The sequence below is a fragment of the Sapajus apella genome, unplaced genomic scaffold (assembly GCF_009761245.1).
Source record: "Sapajus apella isolate SASKATOON/1434 unplaced genomic scaffold, GSC_monkey_1.0 scaffold40, whole genome shotgun sequence".
NCBI classification, from domain to species: Eukaryota; Metazoa; Chordata; class Mammalia; order Primates; family Cebidae; genus Sapajus; species Sapajus apella.
In genome coordinates, this window is record NW_022436980.1 from 14896568 (window position 1) to 14920027 (window position 23460).

Sequence of the window (23460 nt, forward strand, 5' to 3'; positions counted from 1 at the left end):
CTACCAATAAAGTAAAATAACTATTTTTACAGGGAATAATGAAGCAGTCTTGGGTGTAGGGGAAATATCTAGGAAGTATGTAGTTTTTCCATTTCTTGGCCTCTAGAATTTAAAATGGTCAACTGAAATTCCTTCCAACTAATCGTTCTGTTTTCAGAGGGCACGCTTTTTCTCCAAGGTCACTGAGAATAGGAGAGAGTAGTTGCTTAGTTGTGTTCTTTATAGGAGGTAGAGTGTTTTGTAACAGAACAACAGTAGTACAGAGTTAGGATAGTCCATGTTTTGAGGAAAAGAACAGTAGATACTAGCATATCCAAAAGCATCCCATTTAGACAGATTTTCTGGCCTTAGCTCTACGTGTCAATGTAATTTGATAGCTGACCTTAAAGCCCTCACATCAGTGGATGCCTATTTGATACAGTGATGAAAATATTACTCATGAATACATACCTAGGTTCAAGTGCAGCCCAGATGCAATGTGAAGTCTGTTCTGAAGCTACTCAAGAGAAAGATTTCTTAAACATTTAATAAATATTTTTTTGAGGGCCTACTGTGTTTCCACTAAGTGCCATTTACTAGAGATATGAAGCTAGACAAGACATAATCCTACCATTGACCGGTCAAGGAACTCAGAGAGCAGCATCAGAGTTAAACATATAAATGGCTAATTGTCATGTAGTGTGGAAAGGGCTGTACTACAAACCCAAAGTACAGTTGGAGCAGAGTAGAGAACGTCTTCCTTGTTTTTCTGGCCAGTGTTCAGATAACTTTCTGTTTGGATTCTGCTGGCCATTGCCTTTTAGGAACAGCATTATTGTGCTCTTGTTGGAAATGCTGAGGTGAGAGTAAGGAAGTGATTGCTAATCAGTATGGTTGGAATGATAATTTATTAATGTGAAGTTCCTGAGCATGGTTTTCACAAGAGTCCTAGCCAGGTGGTAGAAAATAGAAGAAACAATTTTCCATCTAATAGATACTAAATGTACTGGGCATACATGGATGCTCAGGAAATTAGAAAATAATTAATTGATGCTAAAGAGCAAAGCATGCTGAGTACCTGCCTCAAATTTTTGTCTTGCTGCCCTTGTCATTTATTTTAAATTACATTACTGAAAGAATTTAAAAAGCGTTTAGGAAGTGATGATGCCCACTAGGCTTTTCCTGCTTTTGCCCTCAGTAAATTTAGTACATTTGTCAAGCTTGAAATATAATTCATTCTCTTTTTAATTTAATTGTGATCATAATATATTTTAATGTTTGTCGATCAAGGATGCTTAGATTATGTACAGATATTTTAAAGAACAGAAGTAAACTTTCTTTTCTAAGCTGAGTTCCTCATACCTCTGAAATATAGTCCCTGTCAAGTAAAACTTAGGTTTTAGATGCCTATTATTTGTGTTTACTGATTTGGAGACTCTGACTTTTTAGAGCTTAAAACAGCTAATATCATTCATTTGAATTACACTTCTTTACGTATTTCCTTTTCCTCACTGAAGTTGTTCTACCTTAGCAGAATCATGGGTCCTAGTAGACTTGGTTAGGGGATAATAACAAATTGTCTGGGCAGTTTTGTTTAATACTGAGTTCAGTTTTGAATTTGTGTTGTGATAAATGAAGTGATCCCAAAGTTTGCTACGTAACTTCTAGGAAAAGCTATTAATAAAGTAAAAGATTTAAAGGAATCCTATTAAGACTTACCTTGGATTATTCTTGTGATATAAGGCATACATATAATACAGGCCTTAATCAGTTAGTAATCTTTTAACTATTACAAAATTTTTAGCATTCGGATTTTGAATCTACTTTCTTCCTTTCAAAAGGTGCTTTATGTGCTGTCTGTTGATTTCATCATTCATTTATCAAATCTCAGCAGTGGAAAGACAGACATTTCCAAATAGCTATGCCATAGAGTAAAATGTAATTTGTGCTTTAAGGTGGTATAAATAAAGTGCTGAGGTGTAGTATGTGGTGGAGGTGAAAGTTGCTTGCTAAGGCTGAAAAGTTGGTATAGAATGAAGCATGGAGTAGGTACTGTCCTGCTGATGGGTTGGATTCTAGTGAGAGGGAGGACATGTTAGGTTGAAGCAATGATAGATTGTTGAGTAACAGAAGGGAAGTTAGGGGAAGATGATACAGGTTTTGATTGCTTTGTCAAAGAATTTTGACTTATTCGGTAGAAAACCATTGAAGGCTTTTAATCAGGGAGAGGAAACATCAGGGCTCTGCTTTGATAGAATTTGCTTACTTGACTCTGCAAAGCTTGGATTAAGAGAAAAAACTGAAAGCAAGAATAATGATCAAGAGGAATTAAAATAGTCTGGGTAAGAAATAATGAAATGCTGGCCTAGATAATTGAAAGTAGGTATAGCGAGTGTTGGTTCAGATGTGGGAGGCATTTTGGAGGTAAAATCTACAGGTCTTGGTGACCCCTTAAAGTTAGAGGATGAAAGACAAGGTGAAGTGAAAGTGACTCTTGAGGTTTTCAGCCTAGTTGACTCTGAAGGCAGTGATGCACTTAATGAGATAAGGAACATAAGAAGGAAAAGAGGAAGTGTGGGGGTTAGTTTTTGGCCATCCTAAGTTCACCATGTTAGTATGAATTTCATTTAAAGTCAGAAAATTAATTGTACAGTTCAAGAGAGAAGTAGAAACAAGAGACACATATTTGGTAGATATGATTGTAGGTGTAGCTGAACGCTATAGAACTGCCAGAGATTTCTGAGGCAGAGTAGAAGGAGCGATTCAGAGAAAAAGTCAGATAATCGAATTTTGGGGAGTATGAGGGGTATAATTGAATGGCAGAGAAGGAAATCATTATGCTTTAATTCTACCTTTCTCATCACTACGTAGACTAGTGACAAGAAAGGTAGAATTAAAGCATAATGATTTCCTAGGTGGAAGCAGCTTTAAGAAGAAGATAAAATCTGAAGTTCTGATAAAACTAAGTTCAAATTCAAGTGGAGAAAACCAAACAGGGTGAAAATTCAAGAAGTCATTGAATTGTATGGTTAGAGGCCATTATTGACCTTTATAGAGCAGTTTCTCTTATGTGATGGGGCTAGATTAAAATGAGTATGTGGATTATTTAAAAATTGTTCTAGAACTGAATAATGAAAAAGAAGGAAGTTCTGTTAGCCTGAGGATTTGAACAGCATTGAAATAACTCTGGGTGTGTGTGTGTGTGTGTGTGTGTGTGTGTGTGTGTGTGTATGCCTATATGTGCACACACGATAGGAGAGGTTCAAATATTGATGGGAATAAAAAAGATTGATGGGAAAGGATGTAGGTAGGTAATGGCCTAAGATGCAAGGGAAAAGAAATACTTGAAGCGGTAGCATTCTACAGTAAACCGTGGGAGGGAAAGACTAGGAACAAGTAGAAGGGGTAATCTTGGCAGATAAATGTAACTTCCACTTAACACAGGTGGAAAGCAAGGGAATATACAAAGAAGTTTTCAGGGCATTTGTAAATTTTATATTGGGTTGCAAGGAAGTGATTTAAGGTATAATATTTATAATGTTTAAACCATGTTTAAAATTTTTATATTATGAAATAAGCAGTATACATGTATTAACTAGTCTTCTAACAAATAAATGGGTAAAAAAATTTAAATGGAAATCATTCTCATCTTTAATATTAAGTTCATCTTATTATACACATGCTGTGACTTAAAGGATGCCACAGTACTATTTTTATCTACACTGCTTGGGCATATATTAATAATATTATTACATTTTAACTAAGGTTTTGTTTTTGTTTTTTGTTTTTAAGTATGTGTAGGTTGCTAATTTTTTATAGTAATGAGAGACATGTTTTGAAAATATCCAATAGATTTTGTAGCTTTTTAACATTAACATTTAGATACTTGTTGAGCTTATATTATCTTATAGTACCAATGAAAAAGTATTAATAGTTATAATATTCTACCTGTTAAAATATTAAAAAAATATTAAAGCCCTATATTTTTTCCTGAGAGCCTCTTGGGTGTGAAGAAACCAGAGGATTCCATGTCAGCTGACAGGAGTACTGACCAGGGCTTAGCCTTATTTCCTGCTTTTCTGCACAGAACATTCCAGACTTTTTAAGGGTTTTAGGCAGCATGAATAACTTTATGAGCTAAAAGAACTTTTAAAAATCATGATCCCCCCACAAACTGCTCAGTGCCCTTGGTCTAATTTTCACACCTTTGTAAAATCTGCAGGGATTTTGCCTTGTGGTGTAATGTAAAATATGGAAAGGAGAAGAAATACTAAGAAGGAGATTGGGCCAACTATGTTCTGGACACTGTACAGAGTACTTTACATTTCCTTCTAAGGATTATAATACCCTCAGAAGTTTCCAGAAGAAGAACCCTGCCCAAGGTTGTAAAGCTAGTAAGTGTCAGGGCCAGATCCTAGGTTTGCTTGATTCTAATATCTGTGTCACGGTATGAAGAGTCAAGCACACTGCTCCATGGTGTGCTCCCTCTTTCCAAAGGAAGTAAATCAAAAGGGCATTTCCCCAACTCCACTCCCATATTTAATGTTACCAAATTCTCCAAATTTTGTATTCATTTTTAGGCAGCTTTATTCAATATAGTTATGGATAACCTATTTGTAATATATTTTTCCTGAAATGTTCTTCCTTACCTTGTTTCCTTCCTCATCTCTGCCGTCAAATATTTATTACACATCTACTTATATGCAATGTTTGATATTAGATGATAGAGATAGACCAATGACAAAGACTGTTCTTCACCTTTAAGGATGTTCCATTCTCATTTGGAAGAAAGAGAGTGAACAGAATACACAACTGGTATTTTAATTACATCTAGTTTGTTTTTTAATGGTGCTTCTTATGTCAGTCTTCTGAAGACATCATGGAAAACCATAAAGGACTTGGTATTTTATCTAAATTCAGCTGTACTGGACTCATGATCAATTTTATGTGCCAACTTTGTTTCGCCCAATTAATATTCTATGAAAAAAAGTGTATTTTTATACATTTTACACTTTGTATATTATGTATTTTTATACTTAGTAACATACATTTTTATATTTTACATATTTAGTAATTATTTGCTGCATTAAAATGGAAAGAAACCAAAATAACTCTGTGTATGTACACACACACACACACACACACACACACACACACACACACTTTTAGGTAACTGTAATAAGAAACCTCTTCTAACATTTACAGGAGGAGGTCAGGGCTTCCCATACTGTCTTTAAAAATGGGGTAGTTCACTTGAGAGTATATGACTTGATTCAGTATAACTGAATGCTCCCTGAAGTGAGGTGTGCTTTGTAATGAGTCTTATAGTATAGGCACAATTGCTTACTGTTGAAATTTTCATTTTATTTGGTAAAAGTTCTTTTCTGTGTTTCCTAGGCTGGTTTGAAACTTGTTTGCAAGGAATATATTATCTGATCTAATAAAATTTTTTAACCTTTTGGCTAGAAATTTTATTTAAGGCACAGTCAGAAAATTCTTTAAATGCAAGTTTATTCCAAGAATAAGTAATGACTGAAAATTCTTATAGCGTTAGTAAATCCTGTTTTTGTATTTGTGTTTTTGCTTTGATGTGGTTGAATATATGTATATAAATACATATTTATGTATTTATTGGAATGCATAGCTGTTATATTACTAATATATTTTTATTTATGTGAAACAATGCAGATTACATGTATATAGAGAGTCTCCTTAAACATTTCTAATACATTTAAGCAAATACAAAAATCAGTTGTATATTAGTGTGGAGACAGTTCCTGATTCTAAAGTCCAGCTATCAGGGTTCTGAGCTGTAACCTTAGTTAGGTTCTAGTTCTGTATTTCAGTATTGACATGTCAAAAGGAATTGTCCTGGGGATTTCCAGATTTTTTGAGTTAATGGCTATAGTGTAATTTTCAGCCTAATTCCAATAATAAATGTTTTGCCTTTTAGTTCAAAAGAAAAGAGCAATATTTCTATTGAATCAGTTATTTTATGCACCAATCGGTGCCCTAAAAAGTTCATCATTTTATAAAGTGACCACAGATTTGTTCTGTGTCAAAGTTCTTCTGTGTTAGTACCAACTTTCATTCTAGAAAGGAATTTAGGTATTTTCAGAAGAGGTGTAATCATTTGAATCTGAACTTGACCCTTGTGGTGAGCTTGATTTTCTCCTTAATATACTGCTTTTAGGAAAGCAATTTTTCTTTCCTGGCTTTTGCAGCTCCTTGCACGTAGCAGGTACTCAATAAATATTTATTGAATGGAATTGAATTTGACCTGCATAGCAGTCATAGTCCTGATGTAGGGTTATTCATTTTTGGCAGAAGCTGTCGTAAATCACAGGGTTTAATAGTAATCCAACTGCTGAACTGCATACTCAGTGGCATACAGTAGTTCAGCACTGTATGCTGCATTTTCACAAGTGCAAATTTAGGAAACAGTTTAGCCTACAGGCCTTGATGAACTGACTCTGGCCTATTTCAGATCTCTCGTACTACTCACGCACAGCCTTCTTTCCTATGCACTGAACTTCTAGAATAACCGCATTGAGTCCTCTCTTAACGTGCTTGTTCTCTGGTGCCTCTTAAGCCTTTGCACACTCCTTTGGCTAGAACACTTCTTTTGGCAAATTTAAGTATGTATTTCCTGACACTCTTATGTGGAAATGAATGGGCTGCTGCTTTTCTCCTGTAGCAGTTTGTACTTGCCTCCATCATAGCACTAAATTCTCCTATAATTCTTTCCTAAACCACCAGTCCTTCCCACTAGACAGCTGCTTGAGGGCAGGTGTGTGATTTATTCCTTTCTGTGTTCCCTAGAGCCTGAAACAATGTCTGCCACATAAATGTTTGTTGAATTAACAAATGGGTCCTGAAATTTATGTAAATTTGCAAATGGAATAAAATAAAAATGTAAATGAGTTTAGCAGGGATCATTGATTATACGCCTAATTTTAATTAAATTGTCAGAAAGATCAGCCTGAGATTTGGAAGATGCAAGCTCTTGTGTTGGATTGATGATATTTTAATGATCCCTTAATCTTTGTAGTTCTTATTTTTTTTTTATCTAGAAATGAATAGATTGGGCGGAATCTTTACTAGATCCCTTAGAGCAAGAATCACACTGCTCTTAAGTTACAGAGAAATAAGTCTCTTCTGCCAGACTCTTTGACTCAGGAAGTATGCTTTAGTCATCTGTAATTTCCTAGCACTAAGCTCAGTACCTGGTATATAGTAGTTCCAACAATTTTCACCTGATAAAGCAATAAATTCCCACATGGAATTACAGTTTTAAATAAAGCAAATGAGAAAAAGTTCAGATAAAGAATAGTGTATTAAATATTTATAAAATGTAAAAGTATCTGTCAAATAATATTTGTGTGGAATGTCTGGAAAAAAAAAACCTGACAGAAATTTTGTATTTACCAGTTAACAAGTTCTCTAGTAAAGGAAATGAATTTGAAACTGTCTGGTCCCCAAACTACAAGAAAATAATGTATCAGTCTGTGACATGTCATACCAAGTTTTATGTTGCTAAAATTAAACTGTGCCTGCTGTAGAATGTTGGTCTCAATATTCTTGGTATTTATGTGTGCTTGTGATAGTATTTTTGGTTTAAATAATTTAAAAACCATATTCTGTTTCAACCAGGATTTGTTAAGTACTCGACATATTTGGGACTTAATCTTTAGGGCAGAATGAAATCTGATTATACTACTGTATCGCATATTAAAAAGGGGGTAACAAAGCTCTGTCAACCCTTTTCACTATACTTTTGTAAAGATTTGCTATTATTTAGTAAATGGGATGCCATCCTACCTTTTCAAGGACTTTCTTGGTGATAAAAAGAATATGATTACATTTTAAGTAAGCCTATGTCTTTGGGTTATTAATTTGAATACTTGATATTTTGGAGTTCAGTTGCAAAAATAAGGGAAATAATGCAATCAGACTTTGTGTAAAAAAATATAGCAATCAATCAATCCATTAATTTATTGATTATACAACAGTTCTGCTGTAAGGCATTGTTTGCAAAGAGGAAGAATATATAATAATGCCCTGAGTTAATGTGAAAAACTTTCTCTTTCCAAGCATCAGAGGCTGATGCTTGGAAATTTGAGCCATATTTTTCTCCCCCCTCACTACCTCCCTCAAAAAAACCCCAAATATTTATTTAAGAAAGTAAGTATGATAGGGAATGTGAGTACATTTTTAATTTGTTGGTTCCTTGATTCATTGTGTTTGTTACGCTTGAAATTATTATAGCTCAATTGTTTATTTGTCCCAGGGACTTTTATAGGTTCCCAGGGCAGATCGATGTTGTATGCCACCTGAAACTTACATAATATGAAGAAATCTTTCTCAATACAGAGAATATAAAAGTTACAAACATCAAATTTTGTATGAAAATGAATTTTCTTTAGAATACGAAAAATCCACAAAACACTATAATTTTTTAAAAGCTAGTATATCTACAAACGATTAGAGAAATAACCTAGACTAGTTTTTGACTCTCAACATTTTATACCTTGATTATCTTCCATTACCACATATACTTCCAGTTTTGGGTGTCATGAGACACATTCAGATTGCCAAATTCAAATTAGATTTCACTGTTCCCATGGTAGGATGGTCAGCATCGTGGGCACTTGAAGTATTTCTGAAACTATCATTTATAAATCTATTATTACAGATTTAAAAAATATTGTGTTTGTTTAAGATGTATAACATGATGCTTCGATATATACACATAGTGAAATGGTTAACTACATCAAATAAATTAACATAACCTTCACCTTCCCTAATTACCTTTTTGTGGCAAGACCACTTAAACTCTGTTCTCCTAGCAAATTTTCAGAATACAGTGTTCTTAGCTATAGGTCTGATGCTGTACGTTAGATCACCAGTCTGAATCATTCTACATAATTGCAAATTTGTACCCTGTGACCTACTTCTCTCCATTTCTTCCTGTCCCCATCCCTGGGGCCCACCCACTGTTCTACTCTATGTTTTTATTTGTTTAATTCCTTCTTTTAAGATTCTGCATATAAAAGTGAGATCATATATCAATAGTATATTTCTTTTGGTGCCTGACTTATTTCACTTTCATTGGGACTGCTGACAGTAATTAAACCACTTAACAGGAGTGATTGCATGCCTCACATATACCTTCCACTAAACCCAAAGTAAGTGGATCTCCAACTTAAATTTCCATTAGCCAGATTCCAGAAATACTCACAGCCACTCCAGTGCCACCCAGCAGGAGGCTTTAGCCAATTATGTTTAAGATATCATACTCTTCACAATTTTACGAAAAAAAATGACAAGGGCCTTAGAAGAGGGCCATGTATCTTTATTTGAACATTTAACCTTTTGTAAGACTGCTGTACCATTACGCTACATAATGCTCTTGTGCAATTCTCAATGATTTCATTTGAAAGTTATTTATGTGAAGAGTTCATTGTGCCCTCTCTGGAGGGATAAGAATCTGGTGGACTAACTTACTCTGGGCTAAATCACATGAACATGTAGAAGTGAATACATTAGTTGGATTACTACCTTCTCTGGCTGGCAGAAGGTACTTTCAGTTCTGCAGGCAGCCCCTGAACGCCCCAGTGGTTGGGCGCACCTGTGGTGGAATGACTGAACCGTTATATACCATATGTTTATAGGCGTGGTAGAGGTGGAAAAGACTAGTTCTGACCTGACACAACATTTACTACTTAATAACTCAATTATTCAAATCGCACCTATTTGTCTTATTCTCCTCGGGGTTCAGGAACAGTACACCAAAACATTAATTAACAATCTATGAGACAGCACCAGCTGGAAGTTCAAGGGAGTAAAATTACATATACATGTGAGACCATTGGTTGTCAACAGAAAAGGCCCATTTCCTCATTTTTATTTAAAAAAAAAAACTCTCAGTGGTATACAGTGATTAGCATACTGGAGTTCTGTTAAGCTATATGTGCAATGAAGTATCTTAGAATTAAAACTTCAGAGATTCAGAGTAAGGGTATGATATAGAAAAGATCGAATGGTAGGAGAACAGAATAGGATTTATTTATATTATGACAAACATGAATATTAGTTATTAATAAATTGGAGATAGTAAGTTAAGATCATAATTTATATTATAGAAAATGAAGAAATAGGACATGGTTCTATAACTTTTTCATTTTTCTGTGAAACAAAATATTATGATTTATTTTATTTTTATCTTTGTTTTTAGGTAAGACTGTGCCAAAATCCCAAACTTCAGTTGAAAAATAGCCCACCATATATACTTGATATTTTGCCTGATACATATCAGCATTTACGACTTATATTGAGTAAATATGATGACAACCAGAAACTTGCCCAACTCAGTGAGAATGAGTACTTTAAAATCTACATTGATAGCCTTATGAAAAAGTCAAAACGGGCAATCAGACTCTTTAAAGAAGGCAAGGAGAGAATGTATGAAGAACAGTCACAGGACAGGTAAGAAGAATATTTCAGATGTCTTGGTGTAAAGGTCATTCATTTTGTGTTTTACATAGTAGTTAACCTAAATGTCACCATGTAATTGTTTTGTGGTAAATGTCAGTCACTTTGTATATGGTCATGTGGTGCTTACCGATGGGGATACTTCACGAGAAATATACATTTAGGCCATTTCATTGTTGTGTGGACATCACAGAGTGTACTTACACAGAGCTCGATGGTATTACCTACCACATACCTAGGCTGTTGATACAGCCTGTTCCTCCTAGGCTATAAATCTATACAGCATGTTACTGTGCTGAATACTGTGGGCAATTGTAACACAATGGTAAGTATTTGTGTATCTAAATATACCTAAACATAGAAAAGGCACGGCAAAAATACTGTATAAAAGGCCGAGTACGGTGGCTCACGCATTGTAATCTCTGCAATTTGGGAGGCTGAGTCAGCCAGATCACCTGAAGCTGGGAGTTCAAGACCAGCCTGACCAACGTGGAGAAACCCCATCTCTACTAAAAATACAAAAATTTGCCGGGTGTGGTGGCGTACACTTATAATCCCAGCTACTCGGGAGGCTGAGGCAGGAGAATCGCTTGAACCCAGGAAGTGGAGGTTGAAGGGAGCTGAGATCGCGCCATTGCACTCCAGCCTGGGCGACATGAGGGAAACTTTGTCTCAGTTAAAAAACATACATATATTGTATAAAAGATAAAAATGGATAATCTGTATACCATGCATGGAGCTTGCAGGACTGGAAGTTGCTCTGAAAGTCAATGAGTGAGCAGTGAGTGAATGTGAAGGCCTAAGACTATTACTGCACACTACTGCAGACTTTTGAAACATTGTTTCAAAAGTAAATTTAGGGTATGATATAGAAAAGATGATAAGCTATGCTAAATGTTAAAAAAAAATTCTTTCTCCAACAATGAACAGCTGTCACTTTTAAACTTTATAAACTTGTAAATTTTTTTTTTTACATTTTGACTTTTATTAACAATTAGCTTTCCAAAAATATTTTCTTTAAATATTATTCTATAAGCTTTAAAATATTTTTTAAATTAAGTGGTTTTTTTTTTTAATTTTATAAACTTTTTTGTTAAAGACTAAAACACACACCTATTAGCCTAGGCATGGACAGGGTCAGGATCATCAGTGTCACTGTCTTCCACCTTCACGTTTTATCCCACTGGAAGGTCTCCAGGAGCAATAACATGCATGGAGCTCTCATTTATGATAACAGTGCCTTCAGGAATATTTCCTGAAGGCCTGCCTGACATCGTTTTACTCTTAGCTTTTTGTTTTTAATAAGTAGAAGGAATACCCTGTAAAATAATGTTAAAAAGAATACAGCATAGTAAATACATAAACTAGTAACATAGTCACTTATTTTAATATTATCAAGTATTACATATTATGCATAATTGTATGTACAGTGCTTTTATGTGACTGGCAGCACAGTAGATTTGTTTACACCAGCATCACCACAAACGTGATACGTTGCACAATGAACTTGTGATGACTATGGCATCACTAGGTGATAGGAATTTTTCAGTTCCGTTATAGTCTTAGGAGACCACTAACGTAAATGCAGCCTGTCATTAACTGAAACCTCCTTGACCGAAATGTCATTACAGGGTTCATGACTGTATTTGCTTTTAACATTAATAGCTTTACATACATTTACTTATGATAGTAGCTAGTTCATGAGACAGTGTTCTCAATGTTTTAATAGACTTTGTTTTTAAAGCCATATTAGGTTTACAGGAAAATTATTCAGAAATTACAGTTCCCATAAATCTCTTCTGCACAAGCACTTTCTCCTATTCACATCTTGTATTGGTGTGATATGTTATAGTTGATAAACTATTGTTGATGTATTATTATTATCTAAAGCCTAGAGTTTACATTAACATTCCACTTTCTGTGTTGCACTGTTCTATGCTCCATAAATGCATAATGTCATGTATCTACCATTACAGTGTTATACAGAATAGTTTCACTGCCCTAAAAAAGCCCTGTGATCCACTTATTAATTGTCTCACTTCCCCTCCTGAACCCATGGCAACCACTGACCTTTTTACTGTCTGTGCAGTTTTGCTTTCTCCACAGTGTTACATAGTCGGACTCACACAATATATAACTTTTTCACAATATATTTTCGGTTTCTCCGGGTCTTTTCTTAACTTGGCAGCTCATTTCTTTATGCCACTGGATAATACTCTATTGTGTGGTTGTACCACAGTTTGGTTGTCCACTCCCACATTGGAGAACATTTTGGTTGCTTCCATTTTTTGGGTAATCACATACACAGTTGCAATAAATATTTGTATGCAGGTATTTCAACTCATTTGGGTAAGATACCTAGCAAGGTTGCTGGATTTTCAGGGTATGCGTAAATTTAGAAACAACATAAGAAGCTTCCAAGAAAGTTTGTAAGAAACTCCTTGACTGGTTCCAAAGTGGCTCTACCCTTTTTCATCCCACCAGCAATGAATGACAGTTGTCAGTGTTCCACATCCACACCAGAATTTGGTGTTGGAGACAAGTGTCTTAAAGACATGATTTGATTGAATCTGTGGATGTGGTAGATGTGGGTAGGAGATGTAACTTCAATCTGTATATTTGGACTTAAGTGAGAAAATGAACTGGGTTGGCAAAGATTGAATTGACATCAACCAAATCCTAATTTTATAGCCAAGATTTCTCACTTAGAGATCCTCATTCAAGTTTGTTGTTTGGCCATTTCAATGTTAAATTTCATGATCTGTCTATTTTTTTTTTTTTTAAGACGGAGCTTCGCTCTTGTTACCCAGGCTGGAGTGCAATGGCGGGATCTCAGCTCACCGCAACCTCCGCCTCCTGGGTTCAGGCAATTCTCCTGCCTCAGCCTCCTGAGTAGCTGAGACTACAGGCATGCGCCACCATGCCCAGCTAATGTTTTGTATTTTTAGTAGAGACAGGGTTTCACCATGTTGACCAGGATGGTCTTGATCTCTTGACCTCGTGATCCACCCGCCTCGGCCTCCCAAAGTGCTGGGATTACAGGCTTGAGCCACCGCACCCGGCCTTCATGATCTATCTTAAAGCAAATGATAGAGTTTTCCATTTCTGGGCTATTTTAAATATATATGGAATATTCACAATAGTAATAGTTTAGATTTTCAAATTGGAGAACCAATATTAATGAAAAATATATTATGTCTTAACATATTAATTAAATTGAATTTTCATGTAAGACACTTAACCTCTCTGTATTTTAGTTTTCTAACATAGGAAAACCTTTAAAAAACCTCTAATATTTCTTTTTTCTTTTTGCTTGAAAACTTTATTAAAATAAGGAATTAAACCTGAAAATAGAACAATCAGAGAGCCAGTCCTTTGCATAAAATCAGCAAGAAAAAGGAAAGAGAGAGAGAGAAAGAGAGAGGGAAGGAAGGAAGTAAGGGAAGGAAGGGAAGGAAGGATACAAACCTCCAATATTTCTTTCAGGTCAGAAAAACTAGCCTCATTCAGTCTAGAAAATTCAGTTATCAAAGCATGTGGACTTAAATTTTTTGTGAATACTAGCCAATTACCTGTAACAAGTAAAACCATCAAATTCAAACATAGAAAAACCCTCTTCCAGATGTAAAATGGCATAAATAATTATGTATTTATAATTTTCTCTCTAAATTAGAGATGAACTCTCTAAATTAGAGATGAACCCAAACCAACTCATAGAAGTCTAACCAATTATGTAACTTCAGGCTCACCACTTAATATTCTTGGGCCACAGTTTATTCATCTTGAGGGTCGTGAATCTTCGAGTTGCCTTTTAGTATTAATTAGCACTGTAAGATTCTCCAGGAGTAACAAGGAGAATTTGAGTTGCCATGGTGCAACAGAAGTAAGGTAGAGAAATATTATAACGATTCTTTATTCTTATAGACTTTTCAAGAACTGGTAACCTCTTGGGAAGCCAAATATCTATGTTAAAATTTTATTTTTCACATTGTATTTTTGCCATTGAACTAATAAAACCAAGTTCTTTACAAATGACTTTATAATTCTTAGTAAAGTAGTCAGTAGTAGTTTCTTCCTGATTCAGCCAAGTCATCCATTAAATTTTACTCTAGGGAATCAGGACATTTGACAAGGTATATAACTTCTTTGACTATGAATTTGAGTGGGTATAGTGTTTTAACTGGTTGAAGTAATACATGATGTGGTAAACTTGCATCCTACTTTTACATCTTCTGTGTAAACTTATAACATTTTCTAACTCAGTAGATGTTTTGTAATTTCCATTTGATAATTTTGATGGTTTGCTTATGTGGAAGCATTTCATGGGAGACTTTTAAGTTTTGATTGATAATGTATAAATTTCATTAGATTATGATAGCTGTCACAATGCTGACTATTCACGATGAGGTCACTCATTCTATGTATTCTTGTCTGCATTTTAAGTGTCCAAGTGAATTTTGTTTACTGTCCTAAATGCAACCCTGAGGCAAAATTTATTAGTTTCTATGCTGGTCTAGCATATTCTTAATTGGATATTACTGTCATCCTTGTTCTGTTTGCTGACAGTGTTTTATGGCCAGCTGTGTTTATGCAGAATTTACATTTGATAAATGTTTCATAATAATTCATAATAATGTACTGTTCTTGGTACACCATAACAGGCATATAAACTTTTGAGTTGTGTTTCTTTTTCTAGTAATATATTTGGCCACGTTCACTTCTAGGTTCCCTTAGGATTCCAAAGGCAAACTGAATCTAAAATGTAGCATTGCACACGGAGCTCTGGGGCTCCGTGGAAGAGTCTTCCTTAGCATGTTTTCATTTACAGAGTGGCCTCCTTATGAATAGTCAGCATTATGAGATCTATCATAATCTGTGAAAATCTGTATATTACCTGTCAAAAAAAGCCTCTCATGAAATGTTTCTATATAAGCAAAACTATCAAAGGTGGTTAGGCAGCAAAGTATATGGTTTAGTAGACTGACTCCACCTACTATGTATGACAACACTGGTTACTGGGAATATTATAAATTCACTGAAGAATATTTTCTTTGATTCTGTAAGTAGCTCACTAGGGACATTACTGTAATTGAGCTAAAAATGAAGGATTGTAATAGTAGAAACAGTAATTTGGTGTTAATTGACTTAATCAGTATTATCTCATGTGATCCTGCCCACTTTATTGAAGAAATTGTATAAGGATGAGTATACATTAAAATACACATGAATCAAAATGTGTATTTTAATGTTCCTTCATCTCTGTCATATTAATAATAAATGTGGAATTGTTATAAATGTAAGGGTAAATGAGAAAAAATTTAGATCTCAATTCTGAACTGACTGCTTTTTAAATTTTTTAATTGATTGTTAATGATGAATGAGTAGCATAAATTTTAAAGCAATTTTTTGTAAATACAATAAATAGAAAAATAAATAAGTAAGTGGCATTCGATACATTTCCGAGTTACTTAGGTTCTGTGTAGAAGGAGAGAGGTAGAAATTATACTTAGGTGGTTGTATATGCTACTGAAATAGATACTTAGGGCATAGTGAAAGTCTTTTTCCTTGAGAGTAGATAATGATTTCTAGTAGGGAAAAGGCATGAGCAGGCTGCATGCCTCCTCTGACTGATACAGTAAACTTCCATCTTTTGTATCAAGTTTCTGAAATTGTTGTTGGTGGTATTTTTTTTGTTTTGTTTTGTTTATTCTTTTTCTCTCTTTTCCTTTTTCTGCAAACAGTTGAATGTCACACTGAGTTGGTTGCTCCTCCAGCTGGGTGTCTAAACCATTCTGAGCTGGCATTTCTGGGAAGAGTAATTCAATGGTTTTTGGCAAGCATAAAGTTTGCGTGTGTGTGTATATGTGTGGACAGAGGGTAGGGAACATAAGAGAAGTCTGTAGTTTGAAGCACAGAGAAAAGGATAAACTTTATATGATATTGCTTAAACTTTCAGTGGTATAAGTAAATCTGAGATTTGAAGGTTGTCAGTGCTCACAAATGTATAATTGACAGGAGGCACTTCTATGATTTGACTGACAGTTTCCTCAGTTAACTATTTTAATAGTAAAATTTATTTCATCTGAAAAGTATGTATTAATCAGCTGCTCTGCAAGGTCTGGTGTTGTGTTGGCCACTGTTTTTTAAAACACTCAGAGATGATAGCCGAAGGATACTCAAATTTTCCCTGTTTTCGAACTGCTTGAGTGAACCAGGGTGCTACAACTCATTTTCTCCTCCCACACACTGCTAGACAACCACTGGAAAAAAAAAAAAGTCAACTGAGGTGGAAAAAAATAGTTCTACCTTTGATAAAATGTGAAGAAAATAAAGATTAATGAAAGCTCTGGCCAGAGAGGAAAACATAGATGTTGCCTTAACATTAATGTCATTTCAGAACCCTTGAATCATGCCTTATATACCAGTGTTGTATAAAAACTAAATGACAAAATGGAGTGTGTGTGTGTGTATGTGTGTGTGTGTGTGTGTGTGTATGTGGTGGAGTGTTACATGTTTTGTAAAATAATATTCATATGATTAAGATTTAATAAAAAGAAAGTATTTTGACATAGAAAAATTAGCCCTAGAATAAGCTAGCCTGTATGTAAAAGGCTTCAGGAGCATCAGGCAGAAATACTTTTCCCCATTGACTATTTGGCTAAACAAAGAATAATTTGTAATCTGCTACGTTAATAAGGAACCTTTCCACTTAAAAGACTGCAGTTCCCTATGCTTCCTGTTTATAATTGTGTTGGTAATTTACAAGATAGTGTACCAAAAAACATATATTAAAAATGCATTGTTAAAAATTGAGCCTAAAACAGCAGCAGCCACAACAGTAACAACAGCAACAATGAAACAAAAAACAGCAAACAAACCTACTTTCTTTCCTTGTATTACTGTATGACATTATTGCTTTGAGTAAAGAGTAACGTAGTATTAATTTAAATGCTTAAATGTATATGTATATAGATGTTGATAGCATGGTCATTGACATAGTTTTGCAAGTTCTCATGAGTTTTCAGTTCACCATATAAAGAGACTGATATGTATGTACAGTTGGTGCTTTAAGTGGTAGTTTTAGTAATTACTGGACCTCACAGGTTAATAGGCTTGTTTATAGTGCTACATCAAGTTCCATATTTTCTCATAGCTCTGTATATTGTGAGAAGAAAATGAAAAAAGTGCTGTTTAACTAATCACAGGAATGTGGAGCCAGGAAGTCTCATGCTCTCATGCCATTTCTGCTCCCAGTGTTCCTTGTAACTTTGGTTGGCTTCCTAACTCCAATCTACATTTTTCAGTTATTAAACTATTTTCTGGGTATTTATAACATTTTCACCTTAGGCATTTCAACATCACAAAATGAAAATTAAGTTGTTTCAGACTAAATGTTACTGTTGTGACCTCAGTCTGTTAATTTTTCAACTGTAGTAGTAGTTTCTGGTAAAAATATGGTTTTTGTTATAATAATAATTATTTGCAAGAGAATTAATCTTAAAAAGGTTTGTCTTTTAAATTAATTCTACTATATTGGATGTCTTTCTATGAAATGTATATTTAATGATACGTGAAAGAGAATGGCTTATATTCATTGTTAAAATAATTTTAAATTAAAAAAATTAACCTAGTTTGTCTGCTTCTCCTTTTTTGTTTAACTAATGGTGAAAATTGCAATAGTTTGAACTTCATAAGGAGAAAGGACAAGTTGCAAGTAGAAAATATTTGTAAATAAATCACAATAGGCAACTGATTTCTTTTGAACACAAGTATTTTGAAACAAAAATACATTTACTCATTAATTTTTTCCATATTTGTTTGTATTCAAAGCATTTTTTCCATTTAAATGGAAAACTAGAGGAATGAAAACATGAATTTCTGATACTTCCAAATAATAATTTTTTTTTTTTTTTGAGATGGAGTTTCGTTCTTGTTACCCAGGCTGGAGTGCAATGGCTCGATCTCGGCTCACCGCAACCTCCGCCTCCTGGGTTCAAGCATTTCTCCTGCCTTAGCCTCCCGAGTAGCTGGGACTACAGGCATGCGCCACCATACCCAGCTAATTTTTGTATTTTTAGTAGAGACAGGGTTTCACCATGTTGACCAGATGGTCTCGATCTCTTGACCTCGTGATCCACCCGCCTCGGCCTCCCAAAGTGCTGGGATTATAGGCGTGAGCCACCGCGCCCAGCCTCCAAATAATAATTTTTAACTTGGATTCAGAAGACAAATAGTAATCAATCTCTTATATAGAAGTATGTCTGCCAGATAGGAAGTAGAATTTGCTTTAGAAAGTTTGAAAAATCTTCTGAGATTGATTTATTGTAAATGAATAAACAGTTTATTTAGTCTTGATGAGAATGTTTTCTTGCATATTTCAAGCATCTGAGTGAAGTGAATAGACTTTTCTAAAGTTTGGAAATGAAGGGGCTCATTTCATTAACACACCATGAAAGTAGAGGCCACAAGAAAGTTATTTAGACAAATGTTTTCAAAGTTAAACAAAGGGAGTCTGTTAGGGAAGGCAGGTGAGAGCTTGCAGAATCTTTGACTGTTAAGGACTTTATGGCCCTATGTATTTGCCTAACTGTACTCCTGCTGCTTAGCTAGCTAGATACAATGTAATTTTCTTGTTGATTTTTCAGTGAAAAGTGAAAGGTTTTTTTGGTTTTTGTTTTTTTTTTTAATAGCAGTTTCCTCACTAGGGTATATTTTACAAAACACAAAAGAAAACAATTATTTAGATGTAATTAAAATGAATTCCACCATTAGCTTTTTAAATTTTAATAAAATGCTTACTTGCAGTACATTTAATTGTTGTTTATTTCGTTTATTTAATCTTTAAATTTTTAGCCGCATGTTAATACCATTCAGCCCCATCTTCTGGTTTCTTAGTAACTAAAACTTATTGCAAGTATTTTAATTTCTTCTAAATCAGATTATATGTTATACACAAGATAGTCGGATATTAAACTTGGAGATTTTTTTTCCCCCACAGATGAGAGTTTGTTAAATGTTTTTACATTCCTGAGAATGATATTGATTGTATTATATATAGTAAACAAACTCATAAGACTCAAGTGAACTTGATTTTGCAGTGGAATACCTTTTATGTTTTTCAATCTTAGGTAGCTTATTAAAATTGATGTTTTCCTTTCAGTAAATATCTGGTGACATTAAAATTTGATAATTAAAATCCAGAAGCATTCAAGAAAGAATGCCTGCTTTCAGTTTCATAATAACAATACTCCCACAAAGTAAGTTGATGAATGATGTCTTTCAAGTGGCAGAGTTGTTATTGAGTTAGAGAAAGCTCCTTTGGCAGTTTCTTACAAAACTAAATTAAAGTTTGTTTATAAAACAGACAAGCTACAGTGATAATCCTATACCCTAAAGAGTGCTTGGAAATCTAGCCCAAGAAGAGTTGTGTTTTTCAGTGATTTAACAAAGAAGTGGAATTTCCAAGAATCCAAACAGATTAGCATTCAGTGCTAATTGGGTAGGGTGTAAAATAGTATTCATGTCTGACTGTTTTGATGTGAAGTACTTCATAACCATTCAGTTTTCTAAATCTTTTTTAATATTAATCTTTCATCTCTTCCAATTTATTGTTTGAGCATGAGTTTTTGTTTGGGTACACATGTATACATCAAATGTTCATAGATGTTCTGTAAACAGCAGGTTCTGCATAAAATCATTACAAAAAGTGCCTTTATAGATTAATAACAGAGAGATTGAGGCTCTGTTGTTCATGGAAACATTGAAGAACAAATTAAACTGACAGATAATTTAGATGTCCTATTGGAGTGGATTAGTTTGAGAATCTGATCATGTGACTATGATATACTACTTTCATATGTAATCACAAATGTGTGACTGTATTAGTATCTTTGGGCTGCCGTAACAAAGTACCACATACTGGGTGACTTAAATGAGAGGTATTTATTCTCTCACATTTCTGGATGTAAGAAATCCAAAATCAAGGTGTCAGCCAGCAGGGCCATGCCCCCTCAGAACCCTCCAGAATAGGTAACTTCTATGTCTGTTTCAGTTTCTGGTAGCTCCAGGCATTCCTTAGCCTGTGGCAGTGAAAGTCCCTTCTCAGCTCTGTCATCACACAGTGTTCTCTGTGTATGTGTGTCTGTGTTCAAATCTCCCTCTTATAAAGACACCAGTGATTCTGAATTGGGGCCTGCCCTTATGACCCCATCTTGACTTTGTTACAGCTGCAAAGGCACTATTTTGAAACAGGGTCATATTGACAGGTAGGATTGAGGTTAGAATTTAAAACTATCTTTTTAAGGGACACCATTCAATCCCTTACAGTGACCAAATATGGCAGTGTACATTTACATTAAGGAGGGGAAGAAAGTTGAAACTCATTAGAACATGTCATGGAAGTTTGAAAAACTTGGATTAGTAGAATATAATACCAAACAAAATTATTTACAATTATTTTTTGTAAAGGTCTGTAGCTCAAATGAGTTTTCTTCAGGTGTGTAATGAATGGTTAATTTATTTATGAATTACTTTTTATAAATATATTGGAAAACATGATGAATTCTACATTTACCAATAATATATTTTTATATTTATTGATATAATTGAATTTATAAGTAACTTTTTATAATATTATTACTGATTTTAATGTGTAAAATGCCATCTCTCTTTAGAAATTATTAATAATACAAATATGTCGATCTAATTTACATTTATTAATAGCCCTGGTTATTTCTTAACAATCCGTTTTCTTTAATTTTATGATAATCTCTGGAGGATTAATTAGAATAGTTAATTATAACTTATTAAATCTGTTTATAAAGCTTACTCTATTGCACTTAAAAAGGAACCTGTAGTCCCAGCTACTCTGGAGGCTGAGGCAGGAGAATTGCTTGAACCCAGGAGGCGGAGGTTGCGGTGAGCCGAGATCCCGCCATTGCACTCCAGCCTGGGTAACAAGAGTGAAACTCCATCTCAAAAAAAAAAAAAAAAAAAAAGGAAATAATTTGAAGTGTTTTCCATGTTGGTAGCATAGAGAAGGCAACACTACATTCATTGTGTCTTTAGTATTAAAATATGAAGTATTACACATGATTTCAATTCAAATTTTAGGAAATCAATTTGAGAATTTTAGTTTAAACAGGAGTAAATGATTGTTTCTGAAAGTGGCATGTTGAATGGTTTAAACCATGGGTCAGAAAACTGTACAGAGCCAGATAGTAAATATTTTAGATTTTGCCAGATGGTCTTGGGCAATTAATCAGCTTTGCCTCTGTACTAAGAAAGCAGACATAGACAGTCTGTAAATTAATTGGCATGGCTGTATTTTGATAAAACTTTATTTACAAAAATTTGGGTGGTCCTTTGTCAGCCCTTGGCTTAAAGTACCAATTAATTTTTGGACAGTAAAAATTTAAAACTATTTTATTAGCACAGATCCGGCATATAAGTTGTATCATATATAAGTTTCATCAACACAGACTGAGTATATAAGTTGGCTAAAAGTAACAATACCCGTCTAACAACACAATGCTGTCAGAGACCCAGGTTCTTTCTGGCTTATTGTAATCCCTTTCCTTATCATGTTGGGATTTATCTTCATTCTGTTCCCTTCACAGTTGTAGAATTCCTGCTACAGCTTCATATTTTTTATGGCTGCAAGACAGGAAAGGGGAAGGGCAGCTCCACATATGTCTGTCTTCTTCTTATCTTGGATTGAAAAGCTGTCCTAGTACCTTTCCACCCACTTGCTTCCTCTAGTAGATACTCTTCAGTATTATTTAGGCCACTGGGTCACTCCTGGTTTCAAAGGTAGTGGTATATTGAAACTTTGAAATTTCAGCCTCCATAGTAAAAGGAAGGCAAGGGAGAAAGGGTGTTTATTTAGTCAGACTAAATTGTTGAAAGAGATAGCCAGATATCCACAGACACTATTTATTTAAACATGGTATAACTTGGCTTTAGGGCATATTTCTTTAAAAATATATTGTCAAGGACTATGAAGAACCTGAAGCTCATTTGCCATACTTTCAGTGCTGGTGGAAGACAAGAGAATATTTAGTCAGGAAAAATGAACTGTTAGTCACAGGGACAGCATTAGGCAAGGTGTCATCGTTTGCACCAGGTTGCCAACCCTCAGTTTCTACAGGGCAGTATAAAGGGCAGGAGACATCTGCATGTGCAGTGGCTGGCATTACAGATGAACCCCAAGCCTAAGGACCTTGAATCTTTTATAATGGACAGTAAACCTACCTGACCCTTGCCCTGGAAGGAGACATTATCTTTATTGAACTGGACTATAAACTTGTTTTTGTTTGTTTTCCAGAGGAAAGCATTATCTGTATTATCTAAGGCTGTTTGCTACACATGTTCCTGAAAGGATAATCTGAAAGGCTGTCAGTGTCTGGTTACAAGACATGCAAAAATGCGAGAGACCTACAGAGACGTTTCCCCAAAATATTTATGTTCTGTTCTTTCTTAAAAACCACAATTGTGTCTCCTGTTCTTAGTTATGAATGCCACTTAAGAGTAAGAATATTGATACTATTTTGGATTATTAGTAAGCTCAAAGTCTTGGGTTCTGCCATTTTAATATATATGATAAACTATGTATATATCTAACATGTATATTAGAAATCTCATATATATATGAAATAATGTGATATCCAGACAACTGTGGAAACTTTGTGGTGTAAACATTTTATTCCTTTTTTTTTTTTTTTGGGGATGAAGTTTTTTTTTTTTGCGCAGGCCGAAGTGCAGTGGTATGATCTTGGCTCAGTGCAACCTCCATTTCCTGGGTTCAAGTGATTCTCCTGCCTCAGTCTCCCAAGTAGCTGGGACTGCAGGTGCATGCCACCATGCTCAGCTAATTTTTTTGTATTTTTAGTAGAGACGAGGTTTTACCATGTTGGCCAGGCTGGTCTCGAACTCCTGACCTCAGGTGATCTGCCCATCTCGGTCTCCCAAAGTGCTGGGCTTACAGTC

At 34.7% G+C, this 23460-nt stretch overlaps 1 protein-coding gene across 9 annotated transcripts in view; it reads left to right on the forward strand.

Moving 5' to 3' along the window:
* CBLB (Cbl proto-oncogene B) overlaps positions 1–23460 on the forward strand; it is a 261652-nt gene that overhangs the window by 4139 nt on the left and 234053 nt on the right. For 8 of the 9 annotated variants that reach the window (XM_032299212.1, XM_032299211.1, XM_032299213.1 and 5 more), the window contains one exon: positions 10217–10467. The exons of the other annotated variant lie outside the window; for it this stretch is intronic. In XM_032299212.1, the coding sequence (XP_032155103.1) occupies positions 10217–10467 (251 nt within the window). The remainder of the gene's footprint in view (positions 1–10216; positions 10468–23460) is intronic. 9 annotated transcript variants of the gene reach the window in all.